General features: G+C 52.6%; 2 protein-coding genes across 4 annotated transcripts in view; one reads left to right on the forward strand and one right to left on the reverse strand.

The window, feature by feature from the left end:
- Positions 1–26,337, reverse strand: part of STK32B (serine/threonine kinase 32B) — a 274,593-nt gene extending 248,256 nt beyond the window's left edge. Inside the window, exon 1 of one of the 3 annotated variants that reach the window (XM_066387652.1) lies at positions 25,825–26,337. Coding sequence is in view for 1 of the 3 variants with exons in the window: in XM_066387650.1 (XP_066243747.1) it covers positions 25,825–25,876 (52 nt within the window). In the remaining 2 variants the exon portion in view is untranslated. Of the gene's footprint in view, positions 1–15,235; positions 15,273–25,824 lie in introns of those variants that run through there. The other 2 variants (XM_066387650.1, XM_066387651.1) reach the window with 2 other exon arrangements.
- CYTL1 (cytokine like 1) overlaps positions 23,566–26,821 on the forward strand; it is a 33,614-nt gene continuing 30,358 nt past the window's right edge. Inside the window, exon 1 of the mRNA XM_066387654.1 lies at positions 23,566–23,595. The gene's annotated coding sequence lies outside the window, so the exon portion shown is untranslated. The remainder of the gene's footprint in view (positions 23,596–26,821) is intronic.

A 26,821-nucleotide genomic window follows, 5' to 3' on the forward strand; every position in this document is an offset into this window, starting at 1 on the left:
GGGGTCTGAATACGCTCTCCAAAGACACTGAACTCCTTCAAGGCAAGGACACAGGACAAAACCGGGGAGAGCGGGTAACCTGTGGGCTGGGAACAGTGCTAGCTGCTTCTCCGGACCTCGTGTGATTCATACCATCCTATCACACTGTGCCCAGTCTACAGGCAGAGAAACTGAGGCCGGGAAGTTGAAGTAAATGATCCCAACTAGTCCACGCCAGAGTCAGTCACTCAGACAAAGCAGTACCCGGCCTGTGCCCCGGGCCAGCACCTCAGCCGGCCGCCTTTCCCGAACTTACTACCGCCTCTGACCACCGACACGTCCGTTCACGGGGAAGTCTGGAAAGCTCAGATGTCTCAGAGAATCCATTCTGGGTAATGCTGAGCTCGCTAATAACCGAGAGACCGGTTTCTGCTTCTCTCAACACCTTTGCCGCCGTAAATCATGCCGTAGACCCCGGCTACATTAAATATTGATTGAAGATGGGAACACGGAGCTCTCCGGGTGATGATGATCAGAGGAGCCCTCCGCCTGTCCGCGTCTCCGCGGGGGGCCGGCTTGGAAGGCGACCTTGGCAGCGGCAGCAGCAACAACAACAAAAGCCCCAGAAGATTCTATCCTCCAGCAGGATTTTAACAACATAATTTTAATTTATGAAATTAGAAGAGAACTCAGTGAACAGAACCCACCTGCTGTAGTCTTCAGTTTTTTGTTTTATTATTGGGGGGGGGGGGGTTGTTTGTTTGTTTGTTTTTGCCTAGGTTATTTTTTCCAACAAAAAAAGTAATTTGTTCTCAGCTTAAAAAAAAGGACAGCCAATCCGTGTAGAGGCACAGAATGTAAAGACCCTCACGCTTCCACTCAGAAGTCATTTCTGCCAGCGGAGCTCTTTGTAACATTTTGACTATCTGATTTCCTTTTCAGCCTTTGAATCTTGCTGTGAACGTAATTTTTATTTAAAATTATCTTTATACCATTAAAAAAAGCTCTCTGGAAACATCCTTTTTTCTTTTCTTTTTTTTTTTTTTTTTTGGTGTGTGTGTGTGTGTACCTTCAAAATATTCCATTCCCAGAAAGTACCATAATTCACGGAACCCGTCCACCCATGCTGACTGTCCAGGTAGCGGCCCACCTGTCCCTGTTTTCCTTAACGCTGAGGTCAGCAGCTCGGGACGAGACACGGGAAGCCAGGGTCCCCCTTCCACATGGGGGCGGTCCGGCTCAGCAGGCGCACAGAGACGGCGGCAGCCGAGGAGGCCACGGTCCCCGGCTACAGGGCCGTGACAAGAGGGATCGATGCGACATAGGGAGAGAGCTGAGGAGGTATTTAAAAGCATCCACACATTCACCAAAAGAAAACTGTCCCTAAACCACGACACAGCCAAGAAAAGCGCAAGGACTGAAAAATAGAGGGGCTGCTGTTACTGAAAGTGTGGTCTTGCAGAGAGAACTGGATGGAAACTAGAACCACCCAGGGGCCGGAAGAGGAGCAGCCTGTATCCAGGGAAGCGAAATGGACGCTTGCCCTCCCCATCGTTACTTCAATGCACGATGAAAAAACACCCTTCTCTATGTTCCTTCTGCACAGAGAGAATAAGGGGACAATTCCTGCCTCCCACTGTTTCGCCCAGTAGGGATATCCATGTCCGTTTGCTGAGCGTGTGCCGTGTGCCGGTCTCCGTGCACGGGGCTCTGCGTGCCCCAGCTCGTCTGACCCACACCACGAAGCAGATATAACTGTATGCAACTGGCTAACGCAGACATGAGTCACTCCAAAGCTGAGTAACTGGCCCCGGGCTCTCTCAGCAAGAAGAGGCTCGGCCAGACCTGAAAACACGTCTCAGTTCAGAGCCCGTTTCTGTCCACGGGACCGAATGGCCTCTCGGACAGACTCCACAAACAGAAAGGAGCACGTCTCAGAAACACATCTGAAGCGAACAGAATACAGGTTTCTAAATATATCTTGAAAGGGCAACGAGGAGGTACAGCTGAACCTCGGCCACCCTCCCTGCCTCCCAAGGGAGGTCCTTCAAGCTGACAGAATGTTAGAGCCTCTAAAGCTATCCAGCAACAGTTTCTACTTTGGAAAAATCTAGTCCACGAAACTGACCTACAGGCAGAGAGAGGGGCAGGCACTAAAACGTTCATCACAGAGTTATTTATCATTGCAAATAAAATGGAAAGAATGCCAAGAGCCAACAACGGACACGGAGGAAAACAGAGGAAGTCCGTTGAATGCAGTTCTGAAATCAGTAAAAAGGCAATGGTAAAACTGTTACCGTCACATGGAAAACACACACTGCTCACAATGGAAAGTAGGAACGTTGAATGTAAAATTGTCCTGCACAATAAAAACATTTTAAAAATACTTCTGCAGAGAGGAAAAGAAAACGTTCTCCCAGGAAATGAAGTTAAATTGAACACAGATTTCCTCTCAAAATTCAGACTGCAGCAGCAATTTCTTCCCCTTGTAAGTTTTGGGCTTTCTCCAATTTTTTAAAAATCATAAATATGTATTATTTTTACGATAGAAAAAAAAATGTTAATGAAGATCTCAACCAATCGAATGCAAAGGGTTCTGGGCAGACCACGCCAGGAAGGCAATGCACATACATCCATTCACCCTGTGGTTTTCAACCTTTCACACCCGGGGACCAGTGACAACAGGAGAATTACTTCAGGGACCGCTAAGGCAGAAATCACCCTGAGCGTAAGCAAAGCCAACTAAGATCATCGGGTCTGTCGTCTTCATACAGCATCCGGGTGGTTCCCTCTTTCATGGACCGGAATGAAATTTCTGGTGAACCAGCACGGGTCCGTGGACTGGCAGTTGGAAAACACCACGTTCGTTCAAATACTCAGAGCTGGGCCCTGGCCGGTTGGCTCAGCGGTAGAGCGTCAGCCTGGCGTGCGGGGGACCCGGGTTCGATTCCCGGCCAGGGCACATAGGAGAAGCGCCCATTTGCTTCTCCAACCCCCCCTCCTTCCTCTCTGTCTCTCTCTTCCCCTCCCGCAGCCGAGGCTCCATTGGAGCAAAGATGGCCCGAGCGCTGGGGATGGCTCCTTGGCCTCTGTCCCAGGCACTAGAGTGGCTCTGGTCGCGGCAGAGCGACGCCCCAGAGGGGCAGAGCATCGCCCTCTGGTGGGCAGAGCGTCGCCCCTGGTGGGAGTGCTGGGTGGATGGATCCTGGTCGGGCGCATGCGGGAATCTGTCTGACTGTCTCTCCCCGTTTCCAGCTTCAGAAAAATACCAAAAAAAAAAAAAAAAATACTCAGAGCTGCCACGACATTCCCAGCAGACACTGGAGACTGGGAGGGTACAGGGGTGAGGCAGGCAGACAAAAACCCTTGCTTTATTGAAGCATTTTAGTGGAGGTGCCCACAGCAGTGAGACAGACAGCAAGTAAACCATGCAGTGGCTCGATCGGGATGAGGGTGTGGGGACCGCCGAGAGGGACGGGAAGTTTCAACGGGAAGGACTCACTGAGAAAATGACATTTCAGAAAAAGACCTAAAGGAAACAAGGGAGTCAAGCCGGTCACACAGGTAGCTAGGGAAGAGAACAGAACAGCAAGTACCAAGGTCCTGAGGCCATGCCACAGAGTTCAAAGAATAGGAAGGAAGCAGCCCATGTGGCAGCTCAGACAGTAAGTGCAAAGCTCCTGAGGTAGGCGTGGCCTCAGGCTAGCAAGAGAGGGATGGGCGAGGAGAAGGGACCGTGTCTGGGAGGTGGCAGGACATCTGATCACAGAAGGCTCTCTGGGATTGGAACTCCGGGCTCGTGCCCTGACTGTAACAGAGAGCCAGAAAGGGCTCTGTGCCCTGGAGTGAGGTTATCCGTGTCACATTCCGTGGGGTGACCCTGGCCGCTGTACTGAGACCTGGGTGCAGGACAGCAACCAGGAGGCAGCAGCAAGGACTCGGGGACCGATGGCTGCCCTGGGCAGGGGAGAGGGAGGGGGCAGGAGGATGTGTGGCAGCCCAGGTGAGGGATGCAGGGTGGGAGAGAGGGCGGTGTCAACGGTGACACCAACAGGTCGTCCTGAGCATCTGGAAACAGAAGAGGATCCGTGAACTCGAGGCAGCAGCTGTTCAGGGGTGAAGATCACAAGTTCCGTTTCAGACACACAGTATGAATATAGCTCAATAAGAAATAGCAATCCCAACTAAAACAATGAGATTAAATTTTTTTTTCCTTTTCAATGAGCAAAGATATAAAATAGTATAACTTTCTTTGCTCGCCAGGATGTGGTAAGTCAAGCACAGGCTTAGACTTTTCCCGAAAAATAATCTGGGGATAAAAAACTAAGACTCTAAGCAGTGGTCATAAATTTCATCTTGTTAAATTCCCTCCAAGTAATCTATTCTAGGGAAAAAGCAAAATGTGCAAAGATTTATGTGCCTGGTTGATACATTCTTCTTTCTGAAAATGAAACACTGGAAAGAACCCAGATCTCCAACAAGACAGATAGAGTTGAATACTTTATTGGACACCCACCCACACAATGGAACATTCTGCAGCCACTAACATTCTTTTTCTCTTTTTTTTTTTTTAACAAGAGTTTAAAACATAGTTTTGAAACAAATGGCAATTCAAAATGTAACACAATATGGCAGCGATGTAAAAAAGACTACTAAAAAAAATAACAAAAACATTTGGCAGAGAATTACTCGGTAGAGCAGTTGTCCCTGGGTGAGGAGAATACTTTTTTTTTTCTTTCCAATCGCAACCTTTTCAATGTTTTTATTTTAATTTTATAAAGAAAACACTGCATTTATTTCCGAGATGGTTACTCTACTCCCGTCGGTAGCTGCGATGTAAAATGAAAGACGCTAGGCCCCGTGATAACACCGCTCCCGCTGGATGGGTCCCTCCTCACACCGGCCCCCTAGCTTCCGGGAGACGTGAGAAGCCAGGGCGGGGGTTGGGGGGGTCGGAGGGGAAGCTGAGGCCAGGCAGAGCGACGCTGGCACCCTGACCTGGGAACCTAGGAAGTAGAGGATGGCTCCCCAAGTCCCCAGTATTTCTCCTGAACCTGACTGTGGGTGATATTTAAGTCAGCGTGGGCAAAGCCACGAGGAGGCGTCAGGTGGAATTTGGAGCTTAGATAGATTTCAGGGCTAGGGCGGGACCCCCAGAATTCCGGGTCCCCACCATCTCCCCCCAGCCACCTAGTGGGCTCAGCTCTACGAGCCGGAACTTCACGGGACTGGGGCCCCTGCACTGGACTCAGCTGGGTTGCTGTTAGCCTCCACTTTTCAAGCCGGGGCAGGCTGGGTTTTTGTTTTGTTTTGTTTTGTTTTAAGGTAGATTCGGCTTGTTCTCGTTGTCATGACATTCTTGTGCCATCTGTAAACAGCCACGGGGCCGACCACAGTAAATGCTAATGTGACAAACACACGGGGGCTCGTTTATTCTTTTACCCAGTACCCCGTGGGCCAGTGGGTGACGCGCCGTGTGGCGCTCGGGTGGCTGTGTGCTCGGAGACAAGAAGGGCAACGGGGTCTCCATACGGTGGAGGTGACAGTCCAGGAATGCAGCCTGGCGCAGCACCCCCCCATCCTTGGGGGTCACTGTGGATGGCCCCACCTGAACACGGGAGCACCCCTTTCTCTCTTCAATTTTCCCTTCCTCCCCCACATGACCTCGCCCTCCAAAAATAATTCACAGAAAGAAAAAAAAAATCACCGCCCTGTCAAGTTTGACAATGACAGAATAAAGATCTCCCTGCGACCCAGGCCAACTTGCAAAAGAGGTCCAGGTAGGCACCCTGGGATGCCAGCCTCTCGCCCCCATCAGCTTAGCCGCTGGAGCCCAGGCAGGTAGATACCTGCACACGTTGGGTTTCTCTTCACACCCTCTTGCCGACTGTCCTTACGACGCACACAGTTTACCAGCTTAAAATTCAACATCTTTTTAGCACATTTTTCCCCGGCATGAGCTGATGAAATGCAAAACACAGATTATGTCAGCAGAGATCAGCCTTGTGGAGATGCAGTATTTACCCGTCAATGGGGAAATAAAAAACAATGTCGAGAAAAATGCTTGTCAGCAATACAGAATAACAATTGGGACTCGGAAGACATTAAAAATGCATTGGTGCTTTGCCCCGGTAATTTCACTCTTGGGACATCGCAACTGTAAAAAAAAAAAAACAGTCCTAAATCCAAGAGGTAAAAAATAATAGCCAATTTGGCATCATTTATACAAATAAAAAATAGGAATAAGTCAAATGCCCTGAAATGAGACAAGTTCAAAAACTATAGTATAGTCAGTCATATGATAGGACAATATGGAATAGTTAAAGCATAACATGTATCCATTCTTGTTGCAGATGAGATTACCGCTCCCAATTCTTCCCCCCTGCATAGTCCTACTGAACATCCACACGGAGGCCCAGGCTTCACCGTCAGCAGAGTATATACTTCCTCACCCCTTAACTTTGGGTTTACCTGGCTGTGTGACCTTCAGCCAATGCATGGTGGCAGAGATGACACCATCTGTGAGATGTGCTTGTGGACTTGGGCTCGTTCTCTTGCATGTCTGCCTTGCTGTGAGGACTTCCTCGGGTTGCCTCTGCATCTCCAGCTCCAGGGTTCCAGAGCCACAGAGGCAGGGGCAAGAAATAAATGCTTTACGGTTATATGCCATTGCATGCTGGGTCAGCATGTTATGCAGCTAAAACTGACAGATACAATCAGGCAAACTTGTAGCTACATGGAACTTTGCACTGTGCCTGGTAGAGACATGTTAATAAATATTTATTAAAAGAATAGGAAGGGCCTGACCTGTGGTGGCGCAGTGGATAAAGCGTCGACCTGGAAATGCTGAGGTCGCCGGTTCGAAACCCTGGGCTTGCCTGGTCAAGGCACATATGGGAGTTGATGCTTCCAGCTCCTCCCCCCTTCTCTCTCTCTGTCTCTCTCTCCTCTCTGTCTCTCTCTCCTCTCTAAAAATGAATAAATAAAATAAAAAAATATTTAAAAAAAAAAAAAAAAAGAATAGGAAGATATGTACCACTGTTAAGTGAAAAGTGGGATAAAAATGGCATTTTTCAGTCTACGGAGGGGGCGCCCCACCCTGTGCTTGGAGAGAGGACACTAGAAAATCCATCAAAATGAAGATTACTGAAATTGTTTCAAGTTTTCTAAATTTTTAAATTTTCTATACTAAGCCTATACAAACTTAAATAATGTACCAGAACTGAATTTGGCTAACATTCAATTTATCTCATGATAAACCAATCTTAAAAGGAGGAGAAAATAAACTTAGACACAAGGATTAACCCTTTGAGTAGCGAGTTATTTCATCCTCGCTGACCCCCGGGAGTGAGTTTTTCTTTTTAGAAAATGAAATTAGTTCCAGTTACAGTTTTATTAACTTAAAATCATGTTTGTTTGATAAACAATTTATGGAAACAAGAAGAACATACATTTGCCTTTTTTTAATGTTGCCTTATATCTGGGTGGTCAGGAGGCACAAGGACATAGATGAACGTTCGTACTACACAAAGGGTTAAGTGCAGGAGTGAACTGAGCCTATTTTGACATATTTTCAATAAAAAACAAATTAGAAAAAATGGGCAAACATATAAAAAGGCAATATTCACAGAGGACATGTACACAGTGAATAAAGGCATGAAAAAAGGGTCTTCCTCAGAAGTCAGTGTCATCAGCATGAGCACAACCCTTGACTTGCACAGTAAATCCACTCAATTGAGAAAACAGATTCAGCCATGCTAACACTTTGGGGAGAAAAGGTCTGGTAGAATCATTATGCTTACCTTGTGCTGGTGGCAACAAAACTTAAGAGAAATATTTGGGGATGAGGTAAGTGCCAGGGATGAGGTAAGTGCTTTACATGTACTATCCTCTATAATGTAGCATCTACAATGTCTAGCATGCAAAGAAAATTACTAGATACGCGAAGAAACAAGAGAATGGGTCCCATGGTCTAGAAAACAGCGTCTGGAGTAACACACACATGATTAAGATGTTGAAGTTAGCAGAATTGTTAAAGAATTTATAGAAAAAAGATAAAAGTTTGGTGGGAAACACATGAGAAATTTCTGCAGAGAGACAGAAAATCCGAAATAGCAAATGAAGATCTTAGTCTGAAAAATATAACCTCTTAAACTTTAAGATTCATTTCCTTGAAAGAGCAGACCAGACGATGCCGAAGAAAGAGTTTGTGAACTTGAAGACAGATCAACAGGAAAAATATCCAAACTAAAAAAAATAAATAAATAAATGGGTGAGAAAATATATTAACACACATATCGGGGTGGGGGGAGAATGAACCAAGTCCCCAATAATCTGTGGAATGCTATCAGCGGTCTGCCATGCATGTTATTGGAGTGCCAGAGGGAGGGAGAAGAAAAGAGAGAGAAACGGAAAATGTATCTGTCAAGGACAACTCCAAAGTTTTGGCCTCACCAACGGGAAGAACACAATTTTTATTGGCTGGAGGAGCAAGACGGGAAAGAGCAGGTTTGAGAACGAGTCACAGAAACAAGCGTTCAATTGAAGGGCACGAAGAGTAAGCTTTCTACCAGTTATCCATGTGAAAGTAGTGGGTTGGCAATTAAAAATTGAGCCTGTGGGGTTCAGGCTGAGCCTTGGAAAAAAAAAAATGAGGCAGCTGTCAGCCAATAATAGAAGGGTATTTTAAATAGCTATTCCTTTCAACCCATCCCAAAATCAACATCCTATCTGAGGACCTCTGCCTTGTTGGCTTTAGCCGGAAATCTTTATCAAAACCTCACTCAGTCTTCCCACTGCTTAGAAACAGATAAACGCACCTGCAGGCTGGGCAGGGAGCGCCTCTCCCGCAGGGGCGGGTCAGGGGCACACGCTTCACAGACCAGACCGCCAGCCTGCATGGGGGGGTGGGAGGGGGAAGCAATCCAGTGTCTGACCCAGCTGACTAAGAACGAAAAACAATCGTGAATCACAGGTTTGTCTCGCTGCCTCCCAATCAGGGATGGATTAAACAGAGCTCTGGAAAGATGGGTGACCTCGTTTAAGAGGCCACAATACCGCAGAAAGATCAGAAACATTTGTTAGTTCCTGGAAGGAGTAAAATGACAAAGCAAAAATCACTTTCCGGCGCGCAAATCTGAAGCACGCACACGTCACTCTGGTTAGCGCGTGCACGGCTGCGCGCTGCTGGAGTCCCCTCTGGTTCTCCGGGGAGGACTGACGGAGTGATCATACCCTGGAGGGGAGGGTTTAGGGGCTGTGCTGGAGCTTACTGAATATGACACCCAGCGACTTTTCGATTTTGTTTAAAAATGTGCTTTAAAAATAACTGCATTTTAAGTGGAGTTTACATGTGTCTCATACCACTTCAGTGAACAGCAGATCACCCTGACGCACAACGAGTGTGTCGAATGTGGTAAGCCGTATTGCCTGTAAGTGGCACTTTATACAGGATCAAGGAACTAGAAGGTCTGCAAAGCATCTGTAGGGGCTCCCTACAGATACGAATACATGCTCCCCTGTACATCAGTGCACGGTGGTTAAAGTAACACGCAGACACATCCAACTGGGAAGAACACTTAAAACACTCCTCCCTTTCTTGAGGATTCTTACAATGTGTTCGGAGCCACCAGGTTCTCCCCCGGCCCGTCCGTTCCTCAGCCTGCAACTGGCACGATCCTGCTAAAACGAAAACCTCATCACACCACTCCCCCAGATCTAGACCAAACCTCATCACACCATCCCCCGGATCTAGACCAAACCTCATCACACCATCCCCCAGATCTAGTCCAAACCTCATCACACCACTCCCCTGGATCTAGACCAAACCTCATCACACCATCCCCCAGATCTAGACCAAACCTCATCACACCACTCCCCCAGATCTAGACCAAACCTCACCATACCATCCCCCGGATCTAGACCAAACCTCATCACACCATCCCCCCGGATCTAGTCCAGACCTCATCACACCACTCCCCCAGATCTAGACCAAACCTCATGACACCTCTCCCCCAGATCTAGACCAAACCTCGTCACACCACTCCCCCGGATCTAGACCAAACCCCATCACACCTCTCCCCCGGATCTAGACCAAAACCCATCACACCTCTCCCCCGGATCTAGACCAAAACCCATCACACCTCTCCCCCGGATCTAGACCAAACCCCATCACACCACTCCCCCGGATCTAGACCAAACCCCATCACACCACTCCCCCGGATCTAGACCAAACCCCATCACACCACTCCCCCGGATCTAGACCAAACCTCATCACACCTCTCCCCCGGATCTAGACCAAACCTCATCACACCATCCCCCGGATCTAGACCAGGCCTCATCACACCACTCCCCCGGATCTAGACCAAACCTCATCACACCACTCCCCCGGATCTAGTCCAGACCTCATCACACCATCCCCCAGATCTAGTCCAGACCTCATCACACCACTCCCCCGGATCTAGTCCAGACCTCATCACACCATCCCCCAGATCTAGACCAAACCTCATCACACCTCTCCCCCAGATCTAGACCAAACCTCATCACACCACTCCCCCGGATCTAGACCAAACCTCATCACATCATCCCCCGGATCTAGACCAAACCTCATCACACCTCTCCCCCCAGATCTAGACCAAACCTCATCACACCACTCCCCCGGATCTAGTCCAGACCTCATCACACCATCCCCCGGATCTAGACCAAACCTCATGACACCTCTCCCCCGATCTAGTCCAAACCTCATCACACCTCTCCCCCAGATCTAGACCAAACCTCATCACACCACTCCCCCGGATCTAGACCAAACCTCATCACATCATCCCCCGGATCTAGACCAAACCTCATCACACCTCTCCCCCCAGATCTAGACCAAACCTCATCACACCACTCCCCCGGATCTAGTCCAGACCTCATCACACCATCCCCCGGATCTAGACCAAACCTCATGACACCTCTCCCCCGATCTAGTCCAAACCTCATCACACCTCTCCCCCGGATCTAGACCAAACCTCATCACACCACTCCCCCGGATCTAGACCAAACCTCATCACACCATCCCCCGGATCTAGACCAAACCTCATCACACCACTCCCCCGGATCTAGACCAAACCTCATCACACCATCCCCCGGATCTAGACCAAACCTCATCACACCACTCCCCCAGATCTAGACCGTGAGGATCAGCTCATTCTCCACCGGCAGGGTCAGGTTCTCGGACAGACAGGCGGCCTGGGCACCCCCACAGTGCTCTGTCCCAGCAGGGCCCCGAGCTTGGTTAAACACGCTGGCCTTGCTGTCTTTTATCTGCAATGTTGCTCTGTAAGGAATGACAAGGAAGCTCCCGCAGGAGCAGAAGCCACGCCCTCTGTGCACGTGAATGTCGCACTCGTGACTCCCCAGGTGCACGGAGTCCTGGTGGGAGCACAAGGGATGGAGGTTCACCAAGACCCAGGTGAGCGTGGTTCGTCTACACTCATGTCAGTCAGCAGGGGCAGCGACGGCCCCTGGTGAGTCAGTATTCTGTTCCGACCAGAACTAACTTGCTTCAAGTGCAGAAAGAAGGCAATGGTGTCTGTCCCAAGAGACTGCAAGGACCATGGGAGCCTCTCAGCTTGTGCGTCCTTCTCTGGGCTGGCTCATTGCTGAGGCCAAACTCAGGACACAAGGGAAAGAGACAGGGCAACCCACAGTTTTGTTCTTTTGGTCTCTCTTACTCATCAGTGAGCTGGAGGTAGGGACGGTGGTAGACTGTGTATCAAGAAGTGAAATTAGCCCTGGCCTCTGGCTCAGTAGACAGAGCATCATCCCAGCATGCCAAGGTTGCACGTTTGATTCCGGTCAGGGCACATCCAAGAAGGAACCAATGAGTACACAACTAAATGCGACAACTAAGTGGAGCGATGAGTTGATGCTTCTCTCTCTCTCCCTCTTTTTCCATTTCTCTCCCCCTTCCTCCCCTCTCAAATCAATGGAAAAAAATTTTAAAGTAAAACAACTGAGTTAATTTCATGCAGCGCCCCCAGCATCCTGGTGAGAACAAAATACACGTGCATGCATGTATTCTGAAATATGGACTGTGTCATTTCGACAGCTCTACCCATGATGCAAAGGCTCGTGTTTGCATGTGAAACCGGCATTGTACAACACAGAGATGAATGGCCAAGTTCTTGCTAACGTTTAGATCTTTTAATTTTCTTTACTATCAAGAAGCAAATAAACACACACACACACAGCTCATGACAAACCAAGAGACAGAAGGAGGTTATAAAAGAAAGGGAAATGCTTCATATTTCGGATTCCGTCGTGCTGTTTTTCTGGGTTTTGAGCAAGGGACCCTCATATTTTTATTCTGCTCTGAGTCCCACGCCTGATGTAACCAGTCCCGAGGACTAAGAATAAAACTCAAACTCTTTAACTGTTATGAACATGTGTACATTGCTGCCCTCCCAAAGCTCCTATGCTGGAGACCCCAGGGGGACAGGGTTGGAGGTGGAGAGGTAATTAGCTTAGACAGGTCACAAGGGGGGGGGGCTCCCATGAAGGATCAGCGTCCTTATAAGAAGACACAGAGACCAGCACTCCCTCTGTCCGCCATGTACAGACACACACTCTCACCAGCACCTTGGCCTCGGACTACCCAGCCTCCAGAACTAGAAGAGATCAGTGTCTGCTGTTGAAGCCCCCAGTCTATCGCAGGAGTCACAGCAGCCCAAGCTGACTGCGACAACGAGTGCACCATTCTGGGCTCTTCAGTGACTGGCTCCGGCCTCAGGCTCCACCCCTTCTCTACAGCTTCCTCCCCCCCGCCCCTCCCCCCAGCAGAGCCACTCCCCATGAACTTGGGGTACCGAACCCTGTCCAGCCCTCTCCCCGACTTCGCCTCTGTACACACCCCTCCCACTGCCCTGAAGGTCCTTCCATCTTCCCAGCTCAGAAATCCCCTCTTCTGGAAACATCACCGAGACCTGGTTTGGGGCCTCCTCTGAGACGTTGCACTGAAGTCACTACGTAACGGTAAAACTACGTTTCACTCGTTTCCTCTGGCCACCTCCACAAAGTACCGCACCTGGGGGGCTTGAAACAACAGTCAATTCCCTCACAGTCCTGGAGGCTGCAAGTCCAGGATGAAGATGGTGGCAGGGCTGCTTCCTTCTGGGGCCGTGAGGGAGAGAGTGTCCCACGCCTCTCCCCAGCGGCGGGTGGACCGCCTCAATGTCGGGGGTTCCCTGGCTTGAAGGTCTATGACCCGATCTCTGCACTCACGTTCGCACGGCGTGCTCCCTGGGTGCCTCTCTGCCTTGTGTCCAGGCGTCCCCTTCTGGTAACACCAATTCTATTGGATTAGGGCCCACCCTAATGACCCACTCTAACTTAATTACCTCTGTGTCTCTCAGTGAGGGCCCATTCTGAGGGATCTGGGTGAGGTTTCCACATGTCTTGTCCCAGGAGTCCCAGCTCCACCCGCAACACCGGCGTCCAGAACTCTTCCTGGTTCTCCCCTCAAGCACAGAAGCTGGTTGACATTTTCTAAAAGACAGGAGCCGGGTCTCCAATCCTCCCGAAAGCCCCCTCCAGCCCCAAGCCCTCCGCAGGGGCCACCAAGCATGAGCAAAGACAAGGCTCGGCTTGATCCCACCCACGGGAGGGCGGCCGCTCCCCAATCACCGGTCACACACGACTGGCCAGAGTCAGGCTTCTGACACCGGCCCTGCCCTGCCTGACAGAGGCCGAGGGCTCCGCGGGGGGGCCCCCGAGGCCCAGGCTGTCAGAACTGGCTGTTTCCTGGAAGAACGGAAATGAGACAGCACCTCCGAGCAGCAGGGATGGGAAGCTAGGCGGAGGAAGTCAGAAGCGCCCACTTCCCGTGGGGGAGCAGGGACAATATCCCTCGCCCCACCTCTTGCAACGCTCATGTTTAAGTTGCCGGGAGGGGGGGGGGGAGCCCGGCGACCCCCTGAGCGCTGCCCACTGCACAGCCCTCTGCTCACCTCACCTCACTCCGTTGCCGCAGCGACCTTGTCAGGCCACGTCCCCATTCTCCAGAGGAGGAAGAGGCTCGGGGAGGTTGAAGGCATTGGCCCAAGGTGACACAAACAATAGGTTGAAAAATCAGGATCTGAACCTGTGAATGAATCCCCAAATCTGTGCTTTTCACCCTAAAGTCTGTGCTTTCAACCTCCATGTAGTGACCTTCTTCAACACAAACCTGAACTGAACTGAATAAACCTCACACAGCACTTGCCATGGGCTGGACTGCATAGCAAGCGTTCTACATGTGGCAACTCATGAACTCCTCTGAGCAATTTGTGAAGTGAGTACCATTTAATCCCCATTTTACAGATGAAGAAACTGAGGGTCAGGGAGGTCAAGAAATTGACTGGAGCCCTGGCCAGTTGGCTCAGCATTAGAGTGTCGGCCCAGTGCGGGGAAGTCCCGGGTTGGATTCCCGATCAGAGCACACCGGAGAGGCACCCATCTGCTTCTCCACCCCTCCCCCTCTCCTTCCTCTCTGTCTCTCTCTTCCCCTCCCGCAGCCAACGCTCCACTGGAGCAAAGTTGGCTGGGGATGGCTCCATGGCCTCTGCCACAGGTGCTAGAATGGCTCTGGTTGCAACAGAGTGACGCCCCAGATGGGCAGAGCATCGCCCCCTGGTGGGCGTGCCGGGTGGATCCCGGTCGGGCACATGCGGGAGTCTGTCTCTCTACCTCCCCGCTTCTAACTTAAGAAAAATACAAAAAAAGAAAAAAGAAATTGACTGGAGGTCACTCAGCTAATAAACGGCAGGGCCAGCAGGGGACTCCAGGCAGTCTGACTCCGGAGTCCGCGCTCTGAACCACCATGTTGTGTAAGGGCATCCGTGCTGGGGGACCCCACGCAGGGCCCGGGCGGGGGACCTTGTGCACCCCAGAGACACACAGGCCCAGAGAGGCCCATTCCCGACCTGGGAGCCGGGCTGGGGCTGCATGTGGTGTGAGAGGGAGAGACCGAGTAGAAGGGCACCAGCTGCAGCTCCGAGGGAGGGGAGAAACTGTGATGTCACCTCCCTTTGGGGACCTGCCGTCACCTTCACGCTGACATGCCCGCACGCTGCAGACCCGCCCACTGCCCCGACCCTGCATGCGCACGGCTGCCGTCCGGTACCACTGACAGATCGCGCATCACAAATCCACTCATAAGACGTCCGCGGGGCCAGCCCCACACTGAGGGCTGCTGGCTTCTTCCTACAGAGCCTGTCGCAGCTTTGCGCCCGCTCACCTCCTCTCACTGCCTGTCTGCAGACGTCTTAGTCCGTTCTCAGCTTAAGCCGGGAATATCAAGTTCCTCTGCAATAGGGCCTATTAAAGTAAAATATGTCGAGAGAGAGAAAAGTCTGAAATAACAGAGCAAGGAATGCATAGCTACGGCAAACATAAATAGTAATAATAATAATAATAACAACAACAATAATAATTTGGAGAAGACTGTCTTTCAGTCACACAGAAAGAAGTGGGACCAAGCACCACAATGTCGTCACCCAAGGCAACCTGGTTAACCTCCGGACCCCGAGGACCGCGGGTATGAAGTGACGCTGTCACCGCTCTGACCGTGTGATTATGAAGAGCAAATAAAAATGGGTTTGGAGCCTGACCTGTGGTGGCGCAGTGGATCAAGCGTCGACCTGGAATGCCGAGGTCACTGGTTCAAAACCCTGGGCTTGCCTGGCAAGGCACATATGGGAGTTGATGCTTCCTACTCTTCCCCCCATCTCTCTCTCTCTCTCTCTCTCTCTCTCTTCTCTAAAATAAATAAATAAATAAAATAATTTTTTGCAAAGTGTGTTTGGGACGTATCCGGCCCAGCGTAGGTGTTACATTGAATCTGAATTTCTCCCGCCCCAGACTCTCTCTTCCCGATACCAGGAGGGAACCCGTTAACTTTCCTAGATTAAGCAGTGATCTTTCTTTTGTTGCTTTGTTTGTTTGTTTTTCTCTGACAAACCCTCCAGAACCACAGCTACAAGGGCAGACACTTTGGGCTGCAGGGGGACCCACGTTAAAACATTAAGAGTCACAGGCCCTGTCCTCACCAGAGACTGGGGTCTCCCAGGGGAGACCGACACGCAGGAGGCACTCACACAAGGAAACGCAGAACTACCGCCGTGTACAGGCAGTGAAGGGGCATGTGGTTATTTCAGGGCATCCCGGGGGGGGGGGGGGGTCTAGGCCATGTACAGGCAGTGAAGGGGCATGTGGTCATTTCAGGGCATCCCGGGGGGGGGGTCTAGGCCGTGTACAGGCAGTGAAGGGGCATGTGGTCATTTCAGGGCATCCCGGGGGGGTTCTAGGCCGTGTACAGGCAGTGAAGGGGCATGTGGTTATTTCAGGGCATCCCGGGGGGGGGGGGTCTTGGCCCATCGGGGAACCAGGGAAGGCACCTTGAAGAAAGAGAGTGGGAGAAAACTGAGCCAAGTGGGAACAACGCGTGACACGGCCCTGCCGCAGGGCTGAGCACGCAGCCGACGGGACACCGAAGGGAAGCCCACCGGGTTGAAGAACATTCACTGCAAGAACAACAAGCAGCTGACGGCAGGTGCCGGGAGCAGCCCTGTGCCCGGTGGTGGGCTGAGGGCTTCACTCACTGCGGCACTTCACTCACACAGGGCGGGGGACACACGGCGGGGTGGGAGGGAGCGGCGGGCAGGCTCTGGGCCGCAGCGCCCTGGAGGTCCTCTCACGGCTCGTGACCTCGACCCCAACCCCAAGAGCAGTGGGAGCCACCAGAGGGTGCTAAGCGTGCGACCGCCCTGGTGACACCTGCCATCTGAGGCTGTAATTCTGGACGTCGCGAGGAGGACGTGCAGGAAGGGGACGACACAGGAGCGGGGACAGTCCGGAGGCAGCACGGGGTCCCGACGAGGGGCGATGTTTCAGTGGAGCCAGGGGTGGCCTGGCCGGAAGGACAGGGGCAGATGTGAGGGACACTGAGGGGTGAGATGCACACGGCCAGGCGCCTCGTGGGACTGGTGAGGGCGAAGGAGAGGGACGTGCCGAGGAGAGCCCGAGATACATTGCAGCCTCCGCAGCTGGCCAGACAGCTGTCCCTTCTGTGAACACTGGGAGGTTCTGGCAGAAGGGGGTCTGACTGAGGTCCTTTTGAATGTCTTGGGAGAATGTCATTCTTTCCGGATGTCCAGGTGGAATTATACCCAGGAACACAGATGTGGAGCCCACAGGAGAAAATATGAATGGAAGAAATAAATTATTGAGTCACCGTCACCTGGGAATATGCACCAGTTATTAATGTCACCGCTCGGCTCCATATCCACTGCTCGTGAAGCAGGACCCTACAGACGCTTCTCCACTTCAGAATTCTCAATCTGAAAAACTCCTAACGCTACGAGCAGGCACGTCACAAAGGCGGGGACTGAATACAGAAAGACACCTTGGCTGTGCTCGTGGGAAACGCGACTTCAAACATGTCAGGCTCATCCAACTGGCAAATACGAAGGAGGCAGGAATCCTAGACACTGACGAGGACACACGGAGGCCGCGCTGCCCTGTGTGGTGGCCACAGGCCACGGGTGCCTTTTGAGCACTTTACATGTAGCTGATCCCAATGAAGACTCGTTGTAGGCCCTGGCCGGTTGGCTCAGTGGTAGAGCGTCGGCCTGGTATGCAGGAGTCCCGGGTTCAATTCCCGGCCAGGGCACACAGGAGAGGCGCCCATCTGCCTCTCCACCCCTCCCCCTCTCCTTTCTCTCTGTCTCTCTCTTCCCCTCCCGCAGCCGAGGCTCCATTGAAGCAAAAGATGGCCCGGACGCTGAGGATGGCTCCTTGGCCTCTGCCCCAGGCGCTAGAGTGGCTCTGGTCATGACAGAGCAACACCCCAGATGGGCAGAGCATCACCCCCTGGTGGGTGTGCCGGGTGGATCCCGGTCGGGCACATGCGGGAGTCTGTCTGACTGCCTCCCCATTTCCAGCTTCAGAAAAATACAAAAAAAAAAAAAAAAAAAGACTTGTTGTAAGTGCATGCTACACCCTCAATATCAATGATGGGTAGAAGAATACAAAACATCTTCACCATTTTGACACTGCTTACACATCGAAACCATATCACGTCTGGCATGTGGCATTCAGTAAGATGGATTATCGAGTTCGTCTACATCAGGGGTCTCAAACTCAACTCAGCATGTGGGCCGCAGAGCAAGATCACAGCCGTTCGGCGGGCCGCACTAGGTCTACAAAAGGCAACTGTTACGCAACACTTTTCAGTGTCACAAAACGACCAGAAACTGTAGTTCGTGGATTAGTCTGCAGACCGCACAAAATTGTTCGGCGGGCCGCATGCGGCCCGCGAGTTTGAGACCCCTGGTCTACATCTTCCGACCTCTATAGTGTTACCACCAGAAAATTTTAAGTGGCCGACGTGGCTGCTGTCTGTGGTCTTACTTCTGTTTCCTCGGAACAGTGCTGACGCAGAACAATGGGGACAGACGTTTGCACAAGGCTTGGAAGAGCATCAAATGATACAACCACGTCAGAACACCGTCTGCCATTGCTTTCAATGTCAAGTTGCACATATACTTCTTCTATGACCCCATCGCTGTCCTACAGGTGCGTGTCCTAGGGAGGCTCTTCCACGCACCGCTGTTCACAGATTCAAAAACTAGAAAGAGTACAAATGTCCCACAGGCAGAAGAAAGGATAATAAACTGTGGTGTAGCCACTGATGGAATATTATATGGCACTGACTGTGAATAGACTGCAACAATGCACAGTAGCCTGGGTAACTCTCCAAAGCTCCATCTTGAGTAAAAACAGAACATTACAGAGGAATACATAAAACATGGTGCAACTTTTATACATTTCAAAATCCATCTGGTGTTTGTACCTGCCTGCTCCCGTATTCCTTAGAGATATCTGTCACATACCCTCCGTCCACATGCCTGCAGGGGAGCCAGCTCCGGCCCCTGGATCCAGGCCTGGGCACGCGACCCAGCCTGGCCAGTGAGAGCCTCGTGTTTCCTGGTCACAGCGACTGGTTGGAGAATGACCCGAGAATGACTCATCAGAACTATCAGAACTCACCCGGGGACTTTTCTCTGCAACAGCCGTGAAAAGATGTTCCCTCCTCCAGACCTGAGTCTGGAGAGGGCAGGGGTCCCACAGGAGGGCGTCTGCCCGAAGCCACACAGAGGAGAGCAGAGCGCCCACGGAGGACGAGTCCTGATGACACCCTTCGGGAACCTGGCGCCCGCCCTGGCTGACGGGACCCACACCTGCATTCATTCATTTACCCACTCGTCCACCAGAGACGTCCTGGCCCTGCTGCGCTCCAGGTCTTTCGAGTCTTGGGAATACTATTACGAATGAATCACACCACACCCCCTACCTTTAAGGAGCCTGTAACTCCTGAGGAGGAAAACACACAAAGTCCCTGTTTTGTTTTGTTTTTTTGTATTTTTCTGAAGCTGGAAACGGGGAGAGACAGTCAGATAGACTCCCGCATGCGCCCCACCAGGATCCACCCGGCACGCTCACCAGGGGCAACGCTCTGCCCACCAGGGGGCGATGCTCTGCCCCTCCGGGGCGTCGCTCTGCCGCGACCAGAGCCACTCCAGTGCCTGGGGCAGAGGCCAAGGAGCCATCCCCAGCGCCCGGGCCATCTTTGCTCCAATGGAGCCTTGGCTGCGGGAGGGGAAGAGAGAGACAGAGAGGAAGGAGGGGGGGGGGGTGGAGAAGCAGATGGGCGCTTCTCCTGTGTGCCCTGGCTGGGAATCAAACCCGGGTCCCCCACACACCAGGCCGATGCTCTACCGCTGAGCCAACCGGCCAGGGCACAAAGTCCCTGTTTTTAAGGAACTGGTACCCACCAAGTGGAGGCAAAACAGACAGTAACTAAGAGAAAAGAGGAAGATGAGGTCAGAGAGGGCGGGGCCCAGTCAGCATCCGGCATCCGTAGGGACTTCTGCGCGCTCTCTCTCTCTCTCTCTCTCTCTCTCTTTCTCTCTTTTACGTGTTGCTGGGGGTGGGGAGTGGGGGCAGACTGACCAGAGCACTTTTTTTTTTTTAACAGAATCACGTTGGCTACGGCACTGAGGTGGCAGCGAAGGAGGGAAGGGAAAGGTAAGGACAGCAGAGAAGGAGGCTATTGTAATCATCTAAAGCAGGAGATGTGACCAAGGCGTGGACCAGAAAGGCAGTGATGGAGGTGGTCAGAAGTGGCCGGAGCTGATGAATTCCTCTCAGAAGAACTTCTGGCGGGTTTCTGTCCCTTGCCACTGAAGGAGGCTGTCGGGCACGCCCCATTCCATCCAATCTCGGCTGTCACTCACATGGAACGCACCGCCATTTTATGTACCGCTAAGAAGAAACGCTGCCCACTAATCCAGGGCGTGATTCTTTCTCGTCTCTGTCATGCGACTGTGAACAGGATGATCACACGCAGACAATAAAACCAACATCCCAGATGCCATCTTGGCCAGCACTGATCATCAACCACAGCCCAATTTCAGAGACGTTCACACACGGAAAACGTAAGCCTTCCAATCAGTGAAAGACAACAGTGTGAAAACATCTTACTGTGCAGAGATGACTGATAAATATGTTATACTTAGAAAACCCACCCCTATTTTCTGTGACTCCCGAAAGGTATAGAGGAATCCTCCCATCCATGTCTACTAAACCATCCCATACTGATTTATGGCCACTTTTTTTTTTTTTACAGAGACAGAGAGAGAGAGAGAGTCAGAGAGAGGGACAGATAAGGACAGAGAGATAGGAAGGAAGAGAGATGAGAAGCATCAATTCTTCGTTGCAGCTCCTTAGTTGTTCATTGATTGCTTTCTCATATGTGCCTTGACCAGAGGGCTACAGCAGAACAAGTGACCCCTTGCTCAAGCCACCGACCTTGGGCTCAAGCCAGCAACCTTTGGGTTCAAGCCAGCGACCATGGGGCCATGTCTATGATCCCACGCTCAAGCCAGCGACCCCTCGCTCAAGCTGGGGAACCCTTGCTCAAACCAGATGAGCCCGCGCTCAAGCCGGCGACCTCGGGGTTTCAAACCTGGTTCTTCCGCATCCCAGTCCAGTGCTCTGTCCACTGCGCCACTGCCTGGTATACAAGACAAATCAAAATGCTTTTTCAAAGGAGGTGCAGTTCAAACTCTAAGCTTCACATCCTAGCACCCTGCATTAGACATGCCCACGGCTCATACAAACATGGCACCGAGCCTATCAGCCCGCAGCCCAAGCAGGCACCCCTCCAGCGGGCACCTCTGTGCGCACTCTCTACATGAGAGCAAATTCCGAGCTTTCCCAGAATAGTTTTGGTGGATTCCACCTTATACACAAGCCACAGCTGGTACAAGTATGGAAACCAAGGTGTAACAATGAGTAAGTTTGCCTCAGGTTCCGAGAGAGCTGACACAAAGCTGGGGGAGAAGCCTGCAGCGTAGCGATTTCAGCCCTTTGTGAGTCACACGGGGCACGGACACCCCAGGTTCACGAGACTGTCTCCTGGTGAAGGCTGGCTGCAACTCCAGGGAGTGATTATGCAATTACCTTCAGGGAGTGATTAGGTATCTGAATCTTTCCGGGGGGGAAAACGACCTTTGTTGCATATTTATTTAGACCAAGAAGATGCTTTCATGTTGCAAGCCACATGTGAAGTTACTCGGCCCTATAATAATAATATAGAAAACGCACTTATTTTTAAATATCTCTTTGATTCATGACAGTCTACAATGAGCATGCCCAGAGCTGGATATGAGATTGTTAAATCGATACCCCTCCAATGTGGAGGCTGCCATAGGCTGATAAAACGTTGATTCACAACCCCTTGGAAACATAATTTAACAATACGTTTCTAGAGTCCTAAAAAGTCTCCAATCCCTTTGATCCAATAAGCTCACTCCTTGCACTTTATTTTAAGGATTTCACTGTAAAGAAGAGAAATTCTTTACATACAAAATTTCAAAGCAACTATGTATAAAGATGGAAAACTGGAAACCTATATTAGTGACAATAAGAAAGTAAGTAAACTACAATAGTTCCACTTGCTGGAATATTAAAACCCATTAAAATATTAATTTTGGAGACACTGTAGCAACATAACTACCTGAAACACCATGCTTGCTAAGAGAAAAAGCAGGACTCGTTTTATTTGTAGCAGGTGTACACTTACATAAAAATGTCTAGACACGGATAGGGGCAGTAAGGGGAGAAACCACTTAAAAGCAATTCTGACACGAATTTGAAACGGTCGATGGTTTTGTTTCCATTCCCAAGCCTTGTATTATGACATGACTGCTCAACAAATATTTTTGGAAGCCAGTCTCCAAGACGATCAGGTGTTGTCAGAATGCATTCTTATTGTCTTCCCACCCCGGTAGGTAGGTATGAAGAGACCCCTGTCGGACTCTGACCTGTATGCTGGTCTCATTCTCTGTGCGCATACGTATCTGTCTGTGAGAGATGAGGTGTCCTGCTGGCCCCTGGATACAGCACGGGGACACTGGCAGGCCCCGGGTTCCGGAGTTAAACAGCCCTGGGCGTGAGTGCCGGCTCATCCACACAGGCCCTGGGACCCTCAGTTACCTCTCTAGTGAAATGCAGATTCTGAGGCCTCCCTGGCTGAGTCATAAAAATGATTCCCGCTTAGGTCTGAAAAGTAGTCCGTGCGAGGTAAGTTACATCTTATCAGTCACATCATTTGGACTCGGGGTCAACTTCCGCCACCAGAATGGAAGTGGCAAACTGTTGGCTCCGGTGTAGCGTTAAATAACAAACAAGACTTGTTCTGGTGGGTCAGGTGTCTGCATCTCCAACAACCCGATGACTCAGGTTAGGGAGAGTATGTTCGTTCACTGGACTGCCGTGTCACTCCCCTGTTTAAAATCCTTCAGTGATTCCAGAGTGCCTATAAGATCAAGTCCAAACACATGGCCACTGGGCCCTTTAAAGTTGGCCGGGCACTCAGAGTCCACCCCCGTGCCTTCCAGCCTCACACTCCACACTGCAGAAGTGCTAAGCCCCCTACAATCTCCCCAGTGAGCCATGATGACTCTTTACCATCTACCTTTGCACTTTCTGTTCCCTCCCTCTGAAACACCCTTCCCTCCTCTACCAACTCCTCCTTCCCTGATAACTCCTACCATCTCTGCAAGACTCCAGTCTAAAAGGAAGTCTTCTCCCACTTGTCCTCTCTCCTCGGGGCTGGGGGTGGGGGAGTTAGGGACCCTCCTCTAGAAAAGCAGTCCCCTGAGCTCCCTGCATTGTCCTGCTCTTTCTTTGCTCAGGGGGTTCCCTGAGGGTGGGGCTTGGCCTTCATCTTCTCCATCTCCCTGGTGCCCAGCCCCGGCATGAGTATGAAAAAGAGGATCAGTAAATACCTGCGAAATAAATAAATTGACTGCTGGACTCAGACACGGAAACAACCGAGAAGCATGCGGCAACATCGAGTTAATGTTTCACGGGTCGGGCAGCGGGCAGCGGGCCCCAGGAGGAGAGAACTAACCCTGCGTGTCAACAAGCCGCGAAACTGGCCACTGACCTTGGCCCCCAACCCCTTCTGGAATGAGGAACAACGGCAGGAAAGTCAAAAGGCTGGTGACACCAGCCGTCACTATTTAGCCAGTAAGTATTTTTAAGCTCATTTCCTGGGAAAAAGGGCAGACACGGTTGTAAATATAAGGAGATAGGTGGGTTTTCTCTGCAAATGAAGAGAAGTATGCTAAGGGGACTACTGAGAGCGTGACCTTTAACCCAGGCTAGAACCAGGGAGCCCTCAAACTGGGGTGATGTGGAAGTTTGTGCTTTCTTCAGAGAAAGAAGTCCACGGCTTGCATCAAGGGATTCTGTGATGGGCTGAACTGTACCCCCCAAACTTCCTATGTTGAAACGCCAGCCCCCGGTGGGACTGCACTTGGAAACAGGGCCTTTAAGGAGATAATCGAGGTTAAGTGAGGTCATAGAGGCCAGCCCGAATCTGAGAGGACTGGTGTCCTTAGAAGAGGAGGAGACACCAGAGGTCTCCACGTCCTCAAGCGCACACGGAAAAGGCCGAGTGTGGACACAGTGAGAAGGTGGCTGTCGCCAGCCAGGAAGGGTGTTGTCACCAGAACCCATCCATGATGGCATCTTGGGCTCCCAGCCTCCAGAACAGTGAGATACTGCATTTCTGTTGTTCGAGCCACTGCCAACCACAAATTCTGTTGCTGAGGTGCGTGTGCCTCGTTAGCGTAGCCTGGGCAGACTGACATAGACCCCCTTCTCCCCCAAAAAAACAGGAAAACTCTGACTTGTTGAGGACAGAAAGTTTCCGGCCCAAGTCAGCGTCTCCACCTGTCAAGGAGTGTATCTTCTCCGAGGGCCCGAGCCGCTCCGAGCATCCCCTCACGGGACAGCAGTGCTCCAGGGAGGGCACCCACCCCCAGCAGACTGTCCCACGGCAGAGCGGACCTTCCCATGCTGAGGTCAGGGTCCAGGTCACCGACTCCCGTGAGAAGCTCAGGGACGATGTGAACGCAGCTGAGGAAGAACTCAGCTACACGGTGTCCAGATCCTTCCGGGGACACCCAGGCGCCTCCATCACCTCCCTGCCAGCCTCCTCTGCCAGCTCCCGGCTCCTCACCTGCCTGTGCTCCACACTCCAGAACCAGGAAGGGGCTGGGTCTCAGTGGGTCCCCAGGCCCCTGCACGGACCCCGCTCCCTGCCCTTCCCACCACGGATGGTCACTGACTACTTAGTGCCACTAGATGAGAAACTCCTTTAAGAAGGAACCGAACGGGCCTGACTCACTTAACTTACGTTGACGATATGACGGCATCCTTTGGAAAGAAGCTGTCTGGGCAAGCATCTGACTACCCCCCACAGCCCTGGTCCTTCTAGAAACCAGGGCCTGGGCACACAGCTAGGCCTACAGTGGTGATGAGCAGCCCTGCCTCCGGGGCACACTGTCCAGCCTCAAAGCCCACCCTGCCCCTGCGGAGCTGTGACTAGGACAGGTCCCTTTCTTCAACTACAAATGGAGGAGGAAAAGTATAGTGCTCCCAGGGTTGCTGCGAGGCCTGAGAGGGCCCAGAAAGCCCTAGGATGAGCTCAGTAGCCTCAGCCCTCCTTTAAAGCCCCGGGGAAGCCATTGTAACAGGAAACCAAGCTTTTAGAGGCAGAGGATAACAGATGACCCACAACAGGCAAAGGGCTCTACACTGACTATATTTACAGGGCACTTTTCACATGGTTACCAACGGTTAAGCTTCAAACAACCCCACAGAGTACTAGGTGGCATCCTAATCCTCATCTCATAGGTCACGAAACAAAGGTTTCAGAGAAGTTTAGTAAATTTTGCACGGACACACAGCACTGGACATGGGGTTCTGCTAGTCCAAATACCGAGCTGTAGCGTCCCGGGGCCTGCGAGGACCCGAGGCCCTGGAGTTCAGATAGGGTGTGACGGCCCACACCACTCCGCCGGTGGGATGGATGCCTTCCTCGGAGCCACGGAGTTTAACCAAGAAAAGTTTCCCTCGGCTGTGCTGGGCGGTAAGGCTGGCGGTGTGGAGCTGCCCTACAGGAGGGCATTCGCATCGTGGGCACACACGCGCCCAGGCCGCCTCCTGCAGTCTCGGGCTCCGGAGGAGACCCGCTTCCAGGGACCCGGTGCCGAGGCCACAGCGGGATTCGCCTCCGAAGGCCACTCCTCCCTTCTGCTCCCGGAGGGAGGGAAGGCTTCGGGGTTCCCGCCACCCCTACTAGGGCCCCGACACGGAGGGGCTGCCGGAGTGGAAGCCCCGCGCCTGGGTGACGGAACGCACGGGGGAGGGGAGATGGGAGATCCGGCCGAGGCCCCAGCGCCCTCTTACCTTCCTCGTTCTCGTCAAACACGGCGGGCTTGTGGGAGTGGTTCCCGCCCATATTCCGCCGCGGCGCCTGCCGCTGCTACATGCCCGGCCACGGGGATGCCGAGCGCTCTGCGCGGTGCGGGGCGCCGGGTGCCGGGTGCCGAGTGCGTCGTGAGGGGTGCGGGACTCGGGATGCGGGACTCGGGATGCCGACGACCGCACAGCCCAGCCTGCAGCTGTGCGCCGAGCTCCAGCAGCCGAGCGCCGCGCAGGGGCGGAGACCGCACCCTCTCCTCCCGGACGGCCCCCGGGCTGCGCTCGCTCTTCCGCCGCGCCCCCCAGGACCCCGGGGTCTCGCTCCCCACGCTGGGGCCAAGGAGCGCGCTTCTCACCAGATGCAGCGGGAGGGAGGCGGGAGGCGGCGCGGGCGGAGGAGGAGGGAAGGAAGGAAGGAAGGAGGACACTGGCGGGGGCTGCACGGGCCGGGCCCGGCGTGCGAGCTCAGCTCGGCGGATGGCCCGGAGGAGGGGGCGTGGCGGGCAGCGGGGCGAGCGCAGACGCGGGGGGCGGCCTGGTGAGGGGCGTGGCGGGCAGCGGGGCGAGCGCAGACGCGGGGGGCGGCCTGGTGAGGGGCGTGGCGGGCAGCGGGGCGAGCGCAGACGCGGGGGGCGGCCTGGTGAGGGGCGTGGCGGGCACGGCGAGCTACTGGGCTCCGCGGCCGCCTGGAGGAGGGGGCGTGGCGGGCACGGTGGGCGGGCGAGCGCAGACACGCGGGGGGCGCACCCACCCGAGCTGAGAGCCGGGTCGGCCCTAAGGAGTCGCGAGCCCGGCAGCGGGCGCTCCCTCCAGGCAGTAAGCGATTTGTGGGCACCTACTCTGTGCCGCGCTCCCTTCTCTCTGTCCCCCGCCCCGCTAAGCGCCTCGTTGATACTGTCTCCGCGGTTAGAAAAATCATTGCTGCCCATTTCAGAGCCAGGCTGACTGAGGTTCAGAGGTAAAGGAGCTCTTCAATCAGGAG

Source organism: Saccopteryx leptura, chromosome 5 (genome assembly GCF_036850995.1).
Source record: "Saccopteryx leptura isolate mSacLep1 chromosome 5, mSacLep1_pri_phased_curated, whole genome shotgun sequence".
NCBI classification, from domain to species: domain Eukaryota; kingdom Metazoa; phylum Chordata; class Mammalia; order Chiroptera; family Emballonuridae; genus Saccopteryx; species Saccopteryx leptura.